Source organism: Oryzias latipes, chromosome 15, assembly GCF_053564925.1.
Source record: "Oryzias latipes strain Hd-rR chromosome 15, Olatipes_Hd-rR_3.1".
In the NCBI taxonomy this organism is placed as follows: domain Eukaryota; kingdom Metazoa; phylum Chordata; class Actinopteri; order Beloniformes; family Adrianichthyidae; genus Oryzias; species Oryzias latipes.
The window spans coordinates 23,089,591-23,107,792 of NC_136251.1; the positions used below are offsets into that span (position 1 = coordinate 23,089,591).

Consider the following 18,202-nt stretch of genomic DNA (forward strand, 5'->3'; position numbering starts at 1 on the left):
AGGTGCTTCCGTGATCTCTATCCAATGCTCCGCTTTTGATGAAATGCTGCGCAGGCCCGGGTCGACGGACATTTTGTTCCGCGGCCGTAAACTTTTTATTTCCTCGCTCTTGTCCTCCCAGCATTTTTTACATAAATATTCCTCATGTAAATGTTTCAAGTCCGTGCCGCAGCTCCTGTGCAGATATTGGCTTGTCTGCGAATTTATGACAAAGTTTAGACTCATTCACGGCGGGTGACCCCTGTGGGGGTGAAAAATCGCCCCCCATCTCCCCCCTGTTTGGTGTGTGGATGTGATCACGAGTGCATTTTCACTTAATTAATTGGCCGTTTCTGTTGACAAGAAATTTATGCAGTAATAATTTGCTCGAAATAGATGCAGAGCACAGGAAATGAGATATCCATCAGGGCGCTCGTGTTCCGCCAGCTGCACCGCGGCTAATATGAAAGTATTTCAGGCTGCACAGACCCTGCTGTTTGCGCAGTCAAGATTATATATACCCACGATCCATTGCCTGCCTCACAGGCGCTCATGGAGGTCTATGATAACAAAGACTACATGATTTATGGCCTGCTGTGAAAGCAGAACTTGATGAGATTAAACAATTTCATAGCATGAGTGTTTCTCAGAGGGCCCTCTGATTTGTGGCAGCAACACTGACAGTAAATCAGGTTTATATATCTGAAAGCATGCTCAGCAAAGAAGCGCAATTACTGTTTTTGACAGCTACTTTTTATTTAATTCTTATCCCGGCTTTGTCTCTTCTATTCGCGGCCTGTCACGCAGCCCCTCACCTTCATAAGTCCTTCTGAGGGGAAGGGTTGGGAAAGTCAGGACTCTGCTATCGCGTCTGCACAGAAAAGGCGGCGGCCAGGGGCACGCCGGTGGCCACCAGCGGAACAACGTGTGTATGCGGAGAACGAGGGGGGAAGCACTTCATTCTTTAATGCTTTATTTACCTGCTGTTCTGTCCTTGTCAGGGTAAATGGAGTAAGCAGAGTGTAATTAGAGAGCAGGGCGCTGCTCCTCGCCATAAAGATGACATGGTGTAATGATACAGCTTACCGGCCCACAGAGGGTTCTGTCTAACGAAAGAGGATCTGGGTCGCCCGCTTGTGACTTATGATAGGTGTGGAAGATGACAGCCTCACCGCCGCATCACAGAAGTCGCAGACATGGATGTGAGAAAGTGCTTGAAAGGTTGTCAGGGAGTGGGGGGCGGCGGAAGTCAGAAATTGATGGGAGAGCATACCAAGTTCTGTATTTACAGGTCAGTGTGTAGTTATTTTTTTTAAATAGATTATCTTAACGATGGTAATAATGGATTATCATTGCAATATGTGCTCAATCACAACACCTCAGAGTCCATTTTAGCTGCAATTTTAATCAAATATGATAAAACTACTGTATATCTGCACAAGTATTGAAACATCTAAGTCCACATGCCCTCATGTGTGTTTGTGTGTGTGAGGGCGTTTTAAAATGAGTCGGTGCACAAATTTGTGTGTTTTGAAGTTGCGGTTAAATGTTCGACGGGTGTTTGTGCGTCTGTGTCCTTGGTTGAAGATGTGAGCTGTGCATCTGTCTGCATCATCCCATATCTTCCCAGAAAACATCAAGAGATCTCATTATTTCGACACATCTCAGGTTTTTTTTTTTTTTTTTACTCTCCTCTCCGTGTGCCTTGAGTCAAAATTAGTTTTCATTCCCTCTGTGATCTTACTGACTGAAGCAGGCTCAAAGTAAAGAAAATCGCAGTCTTCGTAGCGGGGCTGAGTCAAACACACACTTCACACAGCCGCAGTCTGAGCTAAGCATTGCTAAGTAACCTTCACATTTCACTTGTGTAAAGAGCTAATTTCCTTTAAGTTCACATGTCACTTTTTGTGGCTGTTTTTGTGGGTCCTCTTCAAATGTCTCTCAGTGTCTAATTGCATAGGAAACATTCTAGACAAGCCTTTGACAGGCCCGCTCGGAGACTCTTCAATTATTTAACATCCTACACTGTAGAAAACAGCTCTGACGTTAGCTACAGCCCCTAATCGGAACAGAAAGCTTCATGATATGTCACACTTTGGAGTTGCTGCACTTTTTTCTCTGTTTGTGTCTCTTGTTTTTGCTAAACAAGCAGCTTTAAAAAAAGAGGAACTCCTGATGAAAATTACCAGAGAATTCTGCAATTTTTTTTTGCTTTTACAAAAAAATTAAAAATATACCGTCTTTTTTTCTACATTTATGTGCGAATCTGCTAGTGTATGTTACCTCCTTTTATGTCAAATCAAATGAAAAAGGTCAAACTTTACCTAGAAGAGGAAAAGTCCCCAGCTATTTGTCTTGCTGTAGTGTTGGCTTTAAACCGCAGGACTTTCACAAGAAAAGGTCAAATGGCTTCTTAATTTTCAACCTGAAAGCAAACACAGCCTTATTACAATCTGTGAATCACTACTACAGATGATTAACATCCCACAAAACATGGCCTGCGCGGCCGCACACGCAACAGCACTTTTTACTGCTGCCGGTTCCCTTCATGTGCCCCGCGCCCCGAGCGAGACATCAGAACAGTTGCTCTTGTGATCACTGATCATATGATCCATTTACTCAGAGCGAGTTCATTGAAGTGAAGCTGGTTAATCATTGAACGCTCGCTCAGTTAGCCATTAGAAAAAAATAAAAACGGTGGTACGGATCACGAGTGCAGACGCATCAAATGTTCCTCTTAAGAAAACAAATTGTTTCTTTTTGACATCAGCAATTTAAAACCTTTTTACAATGTTTTTACTGCCTTAAGCCTCAATCATTAACATTTCAGCTAAAAGCCGTGGAAATATTTGACTAGTGGGAGAAAACATCTTGTTAGACAAAAGCTTCTCTGTATCTGATTCAGAGTTTAATGTGGTTGCAGGGGCGGAGCTACAGGGGAGCAAGAGGGTCAACGGCCCCCCCAGCAAAAAGCTTTCCCTTTCCAATTTTAGAGTCAATTTTAGTATCATTATTGACAAAGAATAAGAAATAATCAATACAAGCTTCTTTATAACAATATTAATTAATGTCATAAGTCATGAAAAACATTTTTTTCATTTAAAAGGAAGTGGTTGAAACAATGAAGGCTTGTCAATAAACATGGTTAGATCTTTGTTTAAAAATGGCAACAACAAAAAGAGTCAGCTTATGTTCGATAGAATTGAAGCATTTTTCTCTTCATCCGCACTATTACACGCTGTGTGTCGCCCCCCAGCTATTGCTACTTATTCATTTTTCATTGTTTATTTCTAAAAGTGCTGCATTGTTTGCAACCCCTCCAACTTCTGAAGTCTGGATCACAAAAAAAAAAAAAAAAGTCCCATCCAGTGAAGGAATAAACGTGTCACGCCGGCATTAAATGTTGACTCAAATAAGTTCACAAGTTGTGTCTCCTCTGATCTCTAACATGATCAGAAAGCAGCACCAGTTTATGGAGACAAGATGTGAAAAAAGTTCCATGCACAGACACAAAAGAAATATTTTGATATAGACCCAAAGAGAAAACATATCAAAAGACATTTTTCTACATGTCTTTTGCAAGCACAAAAAGCAGAAACGGTGTCAAGAGAAAACAAAACAGAAAGCTTGTTTCTTCCAACAATTGCTTTAAGCTACAAAGATCTCCTTGAGTCCCTAGCCTCCTTTCAATGTCAGAAGACAACCCCCCCCCCCCCTCCCTCCTCCTCTTCCCCCCATCGCTCCTCTTCATTTCTCTCTTTTCCCTTCTCTCCTCTCCGAGGCAGGACAGGGCCCTCTTTGCGCCCTGATAGGTTGCGGGCTGATGCTTAGCAACAACATTCCTGTGCCCTAAGTAGCAGTAAGCCTCTGGCTGAACTCTTTGATGTGGCTGTCAGGCCACATTTATTTCCTTTTAGCACTTTGTCTACTTGTCCAGATGTATAAGGAGATAAAAAGAGCTGGTGTTTACACTGGTCTCCCTCTGTAGCGTGGCTGTAATTAGATTGTATTGCTGGTCAGTCTTGAGGAGGGAAGATAGGAAGTGTGTCGGGATAAGCTGGTCGGACGGAGACTCCGTAGCTGCTGGTGTGAACTAGTTTCTGTTCTTTACAGACAACATCATAATCGGGTTTTAGAGAATTCTCTTTCCGTCTTCTGAGGCCGGCACGATTTGCCGTAATAGAACGCCCGTCGAGATTCCTCTACAGACAGCTAACCTTGCAAAACTTTCGGAAACTTTGTGGCAGTTCTATCTGAAAAACATCTTGAAGCTCGTCAGCCATCCCTGACTCACTTCTCAGCGTTGCACATTTTTAAGATCCCAATCGTGGAGGTGGTTGTGTGTTCCGCGTGGCTCTATTTCAGATTTGCCTTTCTTCTCTTTCCACCCCTCCCCTGTCGCGCTCTTCCTGCCGCCCCTTCTCTTCTCTTCTCTCCTGGTAATATGTTGGAAGTAATAATCACTTTTGCCTCTGGGTTTATCAGCATTTATTCGCATAACAACACTGAAAAGGAGAGGACAGGCATCATCCGTGTGATGCATTATCCAGTACGGGAATCATCTTTCATAATGACATCCAACAGTGCTTCCTCTCTCCGCCACCTTTTCCTTCATCTCTTCCTCTCCCTCACTCACACCCTTTCATTTTTCACTCCTGTCTTCCACTCCCCTCAGTCCACTCTTTATTATGGCAGGATCCACGGTTCTCCCCAGCCTGTAAATTTGTGCCACATTATCATAAGCTGTGGTGATAACTCACGTTGCACAGAGACAATAATGATGTGAACGCTCTGCATATGCCCCAGGCCCAGCAAATTAAAACAATGCTCAGCTTGATGAGCAGACTAATCTGGACAGCAGAGAGACTGAAGAAGACGAAGAAGAAGAAGAGGGGCATCTGGGTGGCTTATATAGACGACACAGCAGCACCTCCCTCTGGTCAGTGGAGGTGAAACACTGAAAATTGTCAGCTGGAGAAAGTCAAAAGCTTTAAAACATTTGAGAGAACATACACTTTTATAATAAAAGAAGACATTTTTTTTGCTTTTTTATAATAACGTTTTTGCACCTTTTAGAGATGCTTGATGGTCATGCAAACCTTTCTTCCAAATTCTTCCCCACCTTTGTTTGCTGCTGTCTACTCCCTTTGTAAGGTCATTCATTGATTCAAGTGAGGTGGTCCAATTGTTGAGGGCTGTGGAGCAAAAGGGTAAATGACTAATGTTTTGTGGGAGAAGTTTGGGAAAAGGAGTGACAGGAGGCACAGATGCTGAATGGATGGTGTGTATGATCAGCAGCCAAGATGGCGAGGACGTAAAGGAGTGGTCTCATGCATGGCGTTGAGCCTGGGAGGTCGGCGGTGTTGGAAACAGAAAGTTGAATACAAATGGGACTATAGCTGAGGGTTTGTAGTAGAACTCACTTAAAGAGGTGGTGAACTTAAAGGGTAATTGTGGGCTAGCAGCAGGACGAAGAGGTGCTTTTGAGGGCCGAGTGGGTCCATAGTGGCACGGGCTTGTGATCTATCAAGCAGATCGGGAAATCAGGCAAGTAGAGTAGCTGCTCTGTGATCGCTCAGGAGAGCATGAACATAGATCAGAAGGAAGCAGTTTACGATTCCTTTATCACTCACTTTGAGTGGTGTGTGTTAATGTCGGGTTTTAGAGAATTCCTTTCCGTCTCCTGAGGCCGGCACGATTTGACCGCAATAGAAGTGTTGATTATTTTGGTTTTGGTTGGGCTGTTGCCCCCCCCCCCCCCCCCCCCCCCCCCCTGCAGCACTGGACAATCGGACTGAGTTTTCCTCAGTCTGAATGGGCTCCGTGCTCTGAGCAAAACAACTGGACCAAAACGGCTACCGTAGCCGGGCATTATGGGATGTTAACAAAGAAGGAATGTAGCAACCATGACGATAAGACACAGCAACTCATTGAACTGTGTTTGAATGAATGCAGGCTCAATAAAACAACTTTAAATGTAATACTCATTGCTTCTCACTGTTTTCCCAAGAATCTATATGTTATAAACATATAGATTATTGAACAGATGTTCAAAATTAGTCACCAACATATAACATATAATTTAGTCACCAAAATATTAAGTTTGAATAAATAAAAATATCAAAGCATAGCACGGCCATCATTCTTTCTCACATTGCTTTGCCCCACCTGGCCAATGACTGAAGAGATCTTTAGTCACATGGTTTTGTTTACAAGCTTCGGTTCCAAACAGGAAAGTCCGCCTGAAGCAGTCTGAATTCAGACTAACCGCAATGTTCAGGACTCGGTCCGGACCAACTGACTTTTACAGTCTGAATGCACACTTAGACTCAACAACTACTGCTTCCTTAACTATTGTGGGTTATAATCAAGTGTTGCTTTTTATGGGCTGTAAATGAGAGCAGAACCGGGTCAGTGTGACGTCACCCATAGAAAATGGTTTAGTTACAACTTAATAGAGTCAATTAAGTCATTTGTGCTGCCATGTTGGGGCCAGACGATGTCAATAGGTATTGAGTGGTCCAAATTGATCTGAGTCATTGTTCCAATGGTAACCACACTCCCCAAACAGGGTTGTGCTTGTTGGGCTACTACTTGAAACCAAGCTTAGGAGAATCTGTCAATCAAACTTTTGGGGGCAAATAGGCACCACATTATTTATTGAGGCATCTGATTGGCCAGGTTATACCTTGAATAACTTGCAGTACAGAAAAAATATCCCAAAAAATAAACAAGAAAAAAACGTTATTAGTGCAAGAATGGTTATTCTAACAAATATAATGACTGAGTAGCAAGCTGTATACTTCTTAATAGAACTCTATGGGATTTTGGCTTCTTGGACCAGCAGGTACTTCTGATTTGGAATACAAGGAGGGGAGGCCTCACTCAGTCCAGTTCTCATATACAGTCAACGATTGATTTACTACTTATTTATTTATTTCACCCACAATTATCAGAGAAAAGGGTAGTAAGTCTTATATTTAGGTTTAAACCTCCTTTGATAGGTTCTCTTTCAAAACACTGATTCCATTCCAATCAGTTTATTATTATTTTTTTTAAACTACAAAACTTCAGCATTTATTTAGCAAATCCTCAAAAAGGCTTCTTTTTTACAGTTTTTCTCTTCAGTGTAATATGAAACACATGCTGGCCAGACTCTAATGCCTTTCATAGATGCTATCTGAAAGCACATTATGTGATCGTTTTCGATTCTCTGGGCTCTCTTCACCACATGAAGAATATGGTTCTATTTAACCGGTCGAACCATTCCATTTTTCAAGGTTATGCGCAGGCATGTAGAGGAACAACTATAAAAGTGGAGAAAAATGCAGGTCCAAACCATCTCTAATATGTATTTGTCAGCTCAGTCACTTGCGATGATTAAAGGCCTAGTAAATTCCTTCCTACAGGAAAAGAAAGTATTTCTGCAAAGGCATCAGATATCTCTGTGTCGTGATAAACTGCTCCCTCCACCAGCTGAAAGGTTAAGAGACGGAAGAGGATGTTTTGGACCTTGAGAGTACACTGAAGAATAACAATGGAGATACTCTTGACCTGTTTCTGAAGGGCTGTTTGTGAATGAATCTTCTAATTTGTCTTTTTCTGACTTTTTCCCAATCAATAGCACGTCTTTGCTTTAAATTTACACTAGGAAACATTAATTAAATAGAGCTGATCAAATTGCATGAACGTATAATCCCTTGGAAAGAGTTTGGGAAGGTCAGTATAAAGCCTGCCGATAATGAAAGCAACGCCGTCCTCCCCTCAAATGTGAATAAAACCCTTAATCGATCTCACATCACTGCAGCTGCAAGATGCGTCTGCCGCACTTTTACAAAATTTATTACGTATGTCGTGTTTTTGTCATTTGAAGATCTACCAGACCTATTGTCCTCTCAAAGATGGCTCTTTTTGTTGGTTTTGTTTCTCCTAGGTTCCTAATGAGGCGGGATCTGGAAGCTGCTCGTTGCCCTACACCCCTCTACCCCGAGGATCCAGAGATGCCAAGAACCACAAAGGTAATGCAAATGCAAAAACTCCCTTTTCTGCTTTAATGTTTTTTTTTCAGCCAGAAAGTCTATAGTTCTTAAAAAAAAATAAGATGCATCAGAAAACATAAAATTAATGAACCCATGGATTATGTAGATGGGAGCCGTAACCTTTATAGATGCAGAGAGTGGGAATCTGTTGAACTTGAGACAAAGTTGAAATCGAGTTATCCACCACTTATTGAACCCTATTCCATCTGCACGATGTGTTGATAGTGGGAATAGTTTTGATCTTAAATCTTAGTTGAATGCGTGGGAGCACATGTACAGGACTGAGCATCCTTGATCTGCTGATACCAGACATTGATTAGGCCTCGTATTGATCTGGTGTTCATGTAATTATGCAGCAGAATCTTCATATCTAATGCTTCACTGCAGAAAGAATGCAACACATTCATTGAAATCAAACATTGTTCTGAATTATGTGTGAAGGCCATCTGCTACTTTTGCAACAGTTTTCCAGCTGAGATTGAAGTTCAAAGACCTGAGTTTCATTTCCATAGATTTTTATTTCACCATGTAACATGAAAGAATAAAATTGTTTTATCAATTTGCTTTCCAAAACCTACATTTTTACATTTTTAAAGATGTTTTTTTTTTAAATTAGATTCATAAAAACGTTCTGCACCATTTAAAAAATTAACGAGCTTTTGTTTTAAAAGGGTCCTACATCTATTTTGGAAGCATATTGGTCCAGGCATCAAGTATGTGCTTTCTTTGAAACAAGCCCCTTGTTTTCATTTGGAAAATTGCAACATTTGATGGGACTTGCAATTTCCCAAATGACCACTAGAGGCTGGTTTAAAAAATAAGCTGTTTGCCAATGACTACCATAGTGAAAGTCGAACATTTAGAGTTAGAATTATTAAAGTTGTGGGGTTTTTTAATTGACAGATTGAAAATACATCAAAAGTAGAATTTATTCTTTTTTTGAGTTTTCTATAGCTCAAGTTTAAAACTTGTTGGGTTGGGTGGAGTAAATTCTCATCGATATGTCTAACCCACTTCTGGCTAAATTTTTTTCATTCAGAATCCTGATAATAATGTCCTAAACAGGTTCAGCAGATTGTATAAGCAGCAGTGGTCTGGGGTTGCTCTAGTTAGTGAGTGTGATAGCACTACTGATTAAGTTGCATTTTTAAAGTTTAAAATGAAAACTCTGCATTATTGGAGAAATATTCTGCTGAGTTTTTAAAATAAAACATCTGGTTGGGACTATGCATGTGGTTGAACTCATAAATCCTGGCCAATGGACAGCACTCAAACCCGCTGTTCTAAAAGACTCAAGCCTGGATGAAATTGAAAGTTGTACTCCAGACATGTTATATCATCTTGCATATCACTTTTTTTATGGTTGTGTCCAGGCTTTTGATGCAGATTCACTAAACCTGATCTGAAAAGTTGGCCACTTAAGCCTCGTTTCCACTGAGTGATCCGGTCTGGTCCGCTTTAGAATGGTCCAGGCAATTCCGGCAAGCATTTCCACTCAAAGTTTGACCATCACGGCGCATCCTGGACCTATTGCATAGATTTGCATCATAGTAGCTACAAAAAACAAAGATGGAGGTCATCCAGCAGCTCATTTTTTTCCTGCTTGACTTTCGGTACTTTGTAATGTACAATTGAATGTTGTTTGAGAGAAGATGCAGGCGGCAAAGAGGAATACACTGGCTGGTTTGAGACTTTCTTTTGTCATAATGACCTTCCACCAATCAACAGACTTTATCGTGTGACAACAGTAGCTCTGCCCTAACTGGTCCGATCTATTTTTCTATGGACCTACAACCAGCGGGTGCCCAAAAATGGTAGGGTTCGGTCTGGCTTAATGGGTTCATTTTAAAATGGAAACACTCAAAATACCGAACCAAACTGGACTATACGGTATTGCTCATAAAAAATAAGAAGTACCGTAGAAAAGAAAAACAAATCAATGTATTACTTGAGGTATGGATTTTGATCATTAATACTACTTCCTAGCATTGTTACTAAGAGAAAAACAGTTTATTTTTGAGATACATTGACAGATTTATATAAACCTGAAAGATGGAATATTGGTAATAGTATAATTGTTATGATTTACCTACTAGAACATCATTTTGTCCTTTAATGTAAAGTAATTGGTTATACTTGATAAGTCCTATGTCATATAAAAGCTTTGCTGATATGCATATAAAGTGTTACAGACCCCTTAGACGTTAGTTAAAACTTTAATTGATTAAAAAAATCATTGTGTTTCCTTTAAGAAGAGATTCAAGAAGCTAAAAAGAAAAAAGGTTTTAAAAGCTGCAAATAAGTATAAAAGTACTAGTATTGGCATCCTCTGCTGCCCCCCTTCCCTCTATGGCTTTTATATATGAACATAGATTTACCCATTTAAACGACTTAGGCACCAGCTTTGTTTTCCTTTTTATTTAACAAACCGATTATATGCGTAGGAGTGTAGCTTGTTTCAGCGGTGAGTGGCCCTACGCTGTGCAGAACGCAGGAGGCTAGTGGTGCCATTTTTAGTGCCATGGACAGATCTGTGTCATAGAAGGCAGGGTGGCGGCTCCTCTTATCTTATGTAAGGACACAAAGCCTTGTGCTTTGTCAAAATAAGACCTGTTAAGAACAGCCCATTTAAAGGTGAGAAGACCTGACACATGAAATATTTTTCCCCTCTGTCGAAGATCTGAGCAACAGTGACAGTCGCCATTTGTTATTTTTATGATGCAGCGCTGCAGTCTTAGATAACACAGCCCTCATCTTCGCCCTTCACCTCCACTTCATGTCCCTGTCTGAAGCCTCGCCGGCCGCTCTTTCTGTTGCCCCGCGTTTTTATCTACTCTTCTTAAAAGTTGTTGGGTTTTCTTTATGTGTGGGGGGGCGGTCACAGTGGGACTGTTTAAGGAAAACAAAGCAGGGCTGCTGCAGAGAAAATTATGGCGACAGTAAACTAAAGCCTTTAGAGTTAAATCTTCCAAACAAAGAACAGAAGTGAAACAATGTGCAACAATACCTTATGTACCGTAGTTCACTGTAAATCTTGTTTCAACACACATGGTGAATTAAATACCCACTCCAGTTGGTGGTTTTAACATGTACTTGTGCCGTATTTCTCACATTTAAAGATTAAAAAATGTGTTTCTGAGTATTTCTTTATTCAAATGGCTATTCTGATGCATTCACTTGTAGATGACTAGATCCATGTCTATCTTTGTTTTCTGGGATAGCGCCAATATTGCTCGGCATTAGGTGTGAGGGGCTGTAAGTTAGCAGGAAAGCATGTAAAGAGCTGTCAGTCATGGGTAATGGGAAGTGGGGGCAGGCTTGCTCCATGTCAATGTTCCCATCCACAAGTCAGAGGTGAATTTCTACCTAGTACTGCCGCTTTGCAGAAACTTTTTCCAAGCAAACGACTCAAGTTTTTCATTTTTTTATTTTAGCTAACTAATCATAATAAAAAGACCGATTGGAACGCTTAAAAATAGATCCAAAGATGATTGGGTCTTTAAACTTATTTGTTTCTTCATTCAAACGTCTTTTCTTTGGTTATATTTGTTGTAAGTTTAGCTTTTTCTGACATGCTAAGCCCTTATTTTAGCCTCTAATAATGAGGGATTCTACAATAAAATCCACTTTTAGGTTCACCTTCAGTAGACTATGAAAAATCAATACAAAAGAGTTAAAAAGCTGAAACTGTCTATGCTGACTTTTGCAGATGCTGTCAGATAAGCTATATTTAAGACATCCCCCTCCTGGTTGCGTGGATAGAGCTTTTTCTTCCCCCTTTCAGTCGTCTGTACCTAACCCCACCACCATGTCACCTGAAGCCCCAGAGCCAGGGGTGTCACAGCTTATTACACCAACGCATGAGCTCTCAAAGAAGGGCAGCATAGGCAGGTCACAGAGGGAGGGGTAGGAAACAAAAACAGAGCTCCTGTCTGGTTTGTTAGAGGAGTTAACCTGGAGGAAACAAAAAGAAATATATATATATATATATATATATATAAAAAGCTAAATTATACTGAAAAGGAGAAAAATAAGTAGTATATACCTTTGAACAGTTAAGAAACAAAAAAAAGAGCTTAAAGACGAGACAGAATGAGACAAAAGACACAGTGAAGGAGGATGGTGGGAGTCTTGTACGTTTTGGCAAAGCCGTGACACAGATAGGAGTGAAGTATGCAGTCTGGCAGAGGGGCCTGAGGATCCTACACTACTGTCACCTTGACTCTAACTCTCAGAGCTGGTTGAACTGCCAGCTCAACTCTGAATTTAGCAGACCAAAATGGAGTCTCAGCCTCAAGTTCAGTGTGCCGCACCACTCAGTTAACCCCCAACTGCTGACACCGGGACACCTCCTGTGCTACAATGACAATGTATTGGCCCAACCATTTAGGCAGATGAAGTAATGCTTAGGTAAGAAAACGTTAAGAAAACGTTTTTTTAGCTGTTGTCAGTCACGGTAATGGCGGATTATTATCGGCAAATAAAACATTCAGAACGCTTGAAGAATTATGCAACAGTCCAAAATGCATCTTTTTTTCCAGTTTTATTTATTAATTTGACATTTTATAATATTATTGATTTTGAAATCCTACATATCACAGTAAATATCATGTACTTTTTTCAGTATTATGAATCGTTTATACAAATATTAGGGCTGTGAATCGATGCTTAGGTGGTGATCCAAATCAATTGTCAAATCAAGATCAACAATTCAGATATCGAAACACAATTCCTACTGTTTAATCTAAATATGTCTTAATGGTTACTATTTGTTTGTCTTTTTACTTGATGAAAATTTAATGAGTGTTTAAACACAATCATTTATATCTTTATTTCAAACAGGAGATCAGAACAAGGCATAATGGGTGAAAACAGAAAGATTTTAGAAAGAAAGAAACGTGCTGGGGGTGTTGGCGGGGGGCCCTGCTCGGGGGGGCAGCGGCGCTGGATGTGCTGCCCATCTGCACCTGGGGCTGGGATCGGCCCTTCCCTGGCTCTGGGACGGGACGGGACAACCCTCTCGGGGCCCCTGGTCGCTCTGGGTGTCATCCGCTTCGGCTGCGGGGTCTGGGGTGGAGCGGGGTGGGGGGCTAGTCGGCCCTGTCCTGTGGGGGGGGGGGGGAGGGGGGGCCATTATTGGTACGGGGAGGGGGGGCTGACGGGTCGGGGTCTCCACTGAGGCAATCGGTGGTTGCCTCGGCCGGTTGGCTGCCTCGGTCCCGTCAAGGCCTGACCAGAGCTGTTCTGTTTGTGAACACTATCTATTTTGTGTACATGTTGACATGTGGACATTTTTGCAGCTAGCAGGTGTGTTGATAACATTTGAGTGTGTGTGTGGACAGGCCCCGCCCTTTTTGTACTACATTTGAACCGTACCGTAATGATAAACAACCAGTAAACCTGTCTGCTCTATGCTGCCTCATGGTCTTACCCCCCCCCCCCCCCCCCCCCCCCCCCCTCTCACTATCACCCCCCCCCCTCTCTCTAACATCCCTCTCTCTTCCTCCCTTCTTTCATTTTCCTTCCGGTCCAACACCAAAGATTTACAAACATGGTTGAAATTAATAAAGTTTGGCCTCAATTACAAAAGGGGTTTATTCAGTTATACCTTTGGTTTGTCTGAAGATTAATAACCCCTCTTGTTAAAGTAAAATATGTCCAACGCAAGAGGCCCTCAGCTCTCATCTGCCTGCCTAGCTGTTGGACAGGACAAGTTAAAAAAAAAAAAAAAAAGAAACGATATTTGTCACTTTATTCAATGTTGCACTCTAAAGTTTTTTTGTCAACTTCCTGGTTAACTTCGGCAGTGAAACAAAACATAAGCATCACTGCTGCTTTGGATCATTTTAGAGCAAATCTTTAAAATGTTCTCGACCTTCCAGTAGATCATTGACAAGAAGATAATAAATGAAGACACAGAAACGCTCCAATAAAAATGACTTCGTTACACCGATAGAGGAAATTATTCATAGGGGTTTTATAATAGTCCTATATTCATATTCATTGTAGTTTTATTCTATTCTTCTGTTCTTTTTTTATTTTAATCCATTTTTTTTTACTTTTATGTATATTTTTAAAATATTTTTAAGAGTGGTAACTACATTTTCTGAATTGTATTTTTCCTAAACTATTTGATTTATAAAGATCACAACATTGCAAATATTCATACTTATATTTTCAGAAACAAATTTTGAATGTCCGATTCTTCGGATACACATCACAGCCCTATGTCTTACAACATCAAACCATTAGAACGACAGTTACAATGTCTGACAATTGTTTTTGCTCTACTCTACTAGATTTATAAGGGTCGGGACATCGCAAATATTCTTGTTCATATTTTTGGAAACAGATCGCAAAATATGCGATTTTTCTGATACTTGTTACAGCCCTATGTATTACAACATCAAAATATTAGAGCGATAATTACATTTTCTGAAGTGTATTTTTACCCTACTCTACTAGAATGATTTATATCGCAGCTTTGAAAATATTAATTCTCATATTTTTGGAAACAGTACACGATGATGTGATTTTTCGGATACTCGAGTATTTCTACTACACTTTCTTAAATTTATGAAGATCGCAACGTTGCAAGTATTCATTCTCGGATTTTCAGAAGCAAATCGCAAATATCCGATTTTTTTGGATACTTGCTACAGCCCTATGTATTACAACATCAAAACATTGGAGAGATAATTTTATTTTCTGAAGTGTATTTTTACTATACTCTACTAGAGTGATTAAGATCGCAGCTTCGCAAATATTTATTCTCATATTTTTGGAAACACATCGCGATTGTCTGTTTTTCCGGATACCCATGTATTTTTACTACACTTCCCTAAATTTATGAAGATCGCGCGTTGCAAATATTCATACTCAGATTTTCTGAAACAGATCGCGAATATACGATTATTTGTATACTCGTTACAGCTCTATATTTTACAACATCAAACCAATGTTTACTTTCTGGTATTTTTGGGTACGAGCAAACTCTCTAAGGCTTCGCTTTAGCTTCAACAACACTGAACTCCTAGAAAACATGTCTTCCAAGCATGGGCCCCTATCAATGCTGTTGTTCTAGGCCAGCTTCCAGTTACTGTTTATGCATCTTAAACGGCACAACTGTTGTTCAAATCCCAGGGGGAAGGCAGCCTTGAAAGCAGCACAGAAAGGGGGAAAATGAGATGATCCCCATGGGGAACCTCATATTTCTATGGAAGTTAGCTTTTACTACATATGGAGGCGATCTAGGCTCCAACTACAGTGCCGCTCCCCACGCCCCCCCCCCCCCCCCCCCCCCCCCCCAACTGAACTGAGCAGCGGGAACTGATCCAAGCCAAGAGTAAACTGTTTTACAGTTGCTGCACAACAAATAAACAAACATCTGGAAGCATTCAGATCAGCTCATTAGAAGGGCTCTGGGCTTTGCCAAAAAGGGGTAAATGATGAGGAATGGGCTGTCGTGAAGTTGGTGGAGGCAGGGGAGAGGCCAGATGACAGAGCTGTGGGTGCTAAGCTCTGCCTTTTAGAGCTCAGCTGGGCTCAGAGATATCTACACCTGCTGCTTTTTCCTCCCCTCCTCTCCCTCACCAGACATCTGGATGGGATACATGACTAATGGCTGACTAAACTGCGAGTGTTGAAGCTTAGCGTTATTATTATAAAAGCAAAGGTTGCCTGTCTGCTTGAGGACTTCATGTTCACTTTTCACTTTGTAAAACAGCAAACAGAATCTCAAGACTTTAAAACATGTTAATGCACCAAAAGAGAAATTCCCCTTTGACTTGTTGTTGCTTGTTTATCAGCTTATTGCATTATCTTTAATTGCACAAATTCGTTTGGCTTTTCTATTAGGTTTGCTTGTGTAAGTGAACACACGTGCCTGGGAGTCATTTTTCTGTAAATGAATTGATACATTAGCTCAGACATCTGCTTCTCGGCTGTGTCGTGTCAGAGCACACCAGTGTTTTCCATGCTTATCTTGAGTGATACCTCAGCTCTGTTTGATGTCACTCCGTGGCTACAATGAAAACTTTCATCATTCTGCTGACAATCTTCCCCTTTCTGGTTTGGACTGCCTCGCCGTGTTCTGCGACTGTGGAAATGTCCTCTCTGGAGCTCGGTGAGAAAAGACAGAGCACTTTCAACATCTCCCTTTAGACGGTACGTGCGTGTTCTGCAAGACGTTTCACACCGCCTCGTAATGATTATAACAGCAGGATCTGTCCCCTGATAAACATCATTCTTAAACAAAGGAGTCTTGCTGCCCCCCCCCCCCCCCCCCCCCCCAACCAAAATGAGCCATATGGAAACGACAAAGTGGAAGCTTTTCCTCCAGATTCTCCCACAGGATCCTTTGCAGGGCTGTTTTCCGTAAGTTGTTGCAGAAAAACAAACTGCAGATGATGTGTGCGCTCAATATCACTGACAAATGACACAGACTGGGATACATTCAGATCTGTCTGCCAGTTAAACGCCAATCCTCTACCTCAGACTCTGGTGGATTCATGTGGAGACATGGCCTTCTTCCCAGGTACTGTGCTCATAAAAAGTGTTCCTCAAACACTCATCACAGCTTGAAGGTTTCATTACCTCACAGCGCTTACAGTTGGTTAACTTATGGAGTTTCCAAGTTTAGCTTTTATGACTTTATGTCCTATTGGCATCTCATACGGTGTCACATAAATCATAGTAGATGCACATAAACTGAACCACAATAATACCTTAATGCGGTGTCACACAGCCACTACGTACAGTTTTCTATCAATGAAGTTTCAGTCTTTCGTGATACATGCGTGATATAAATGATTCATAAACCTTTCTGGCAATCGCCATTCGTGACGGATCTTTACGTGAATTCGGTTTTCATCTGTCTAAAATTTTATGGTCTGTTGAGAATTACGCATTATATGCATATTTTACGTAGTTTGTACACAATTATTGCGTAAATCTTACGCAATTTTGAGTCATTTTTGCAAGATGCATATGCAAATTTGAGGATTTCCACAAGCGTCCCACGAATGTCTAACAGACTTTGCATGTATGTAACACCGATGTATAACTTATATCTTGTATATGGCACGCATATCATGTCAAAATTATGTTATTGACGTACAAATCACAAAGGAATAGCATACAGCAGCGCACGGTTCATGTCTTACGTTGATTTATTTGTTGTTCGTACTTCTTATGTGGTTTTAACGGGGTTCAATCGTGATACGTCTGTGAATATTTCACAAAAAGACATGACCAATTTTCCTCCAGGCAAAATGTTTGAAATGTCATTTTTTGTGGCTGTGTGACTTGGCCTTTACTTTAAAGAGCCACTCCAATAAAAATTGTGTTTTTGGTGCTTTTAACATGTTCTTGTGGTTTTTTTCTGATGATGCTGTAGTTTTCCCACTATAAGGCACACACAATAGCCTTAATTTTCTTTTCAAAAAATGATTTATAATATAAATCATCATATATTTAGATTCATTCTGGTCTACTGATGTCAAGGCAATTCTGAGAGGTTTGGTGGGTGTTATTTTAATTGCGTTAAATGGGGTGGTTGTCTGGGGCTGTGGGCATCCTTCTCCGGTGGGGCCCTGCGTTGGGCTCTCCCGGTGCGGCTGCTCTCCTGGTTGGGCTGGGGCGGTACTCCCTTTCCCCCCGTGCCTCTCTGCTCTCTGTCCCCTGGGGCCTCGCGGCGGTCCTGCTGGCCCTGGCCTGTGTGGCGGATTTGGTCGCCCGGGGGGCGGTTGTTCCCTAACTGCTCCCGTGTGGCGTTGGGGGGGCTTCGGCTGCCGCTGCTGCTGCGGCGGGGGTCTTGGTGTGGGGATGGCTGGGCACTCTCCCTCCTTCTTTTCACATTCCACCATCCATTTTAGAAGAACATAAACACTCACCTGAGCACTGGTGTTAGCTCACCTTTGCACTAACAGTTTGCGTGATTGAATGAATGAAATATTTCACACTAGTTGGTTTTAAGGCATAAGTATGCGTGTGTGAACACTATCTGTTTTGTGTACATGTTGACAAGTGGACAATTTTTGCAGCTAGCAGGTGTGTTGATAACATTTGAGTGTGTGTGTGTGGACAGGCCCCGCCCTTTTTGTACTACATTTGAACCTTACCGTAAGGATAAACAACCAGTAAACTTGTTGCTTTATGCTGCTTCATGGTCTTATCCCCCCTCC

General features: G+C 41.3%; 1 protein-coding gene across 1 annotated transcript in view; it reads left to right on the forward strand.

Annotated features, from left to right (window-relative positions):
• lrmda (leucine rich melanocyte differentiation associated) overlaps positions 1-18,202 on the forward strand; it is a 238,561-nt gene that overhangs the window by 190,191 nt on the left and 30,168 nt on the right. The window contains exon 6 of the mRNA XM_011484417.4: positions 7,913-7,997. Within this exon, the coding sequence (XP_011482719.1) occupies positions 7,913-7,997 (85 nt within the window). The remainder of the gene's footprint in view (positions 1-7,912; positions 7,998-18,202) is intronic.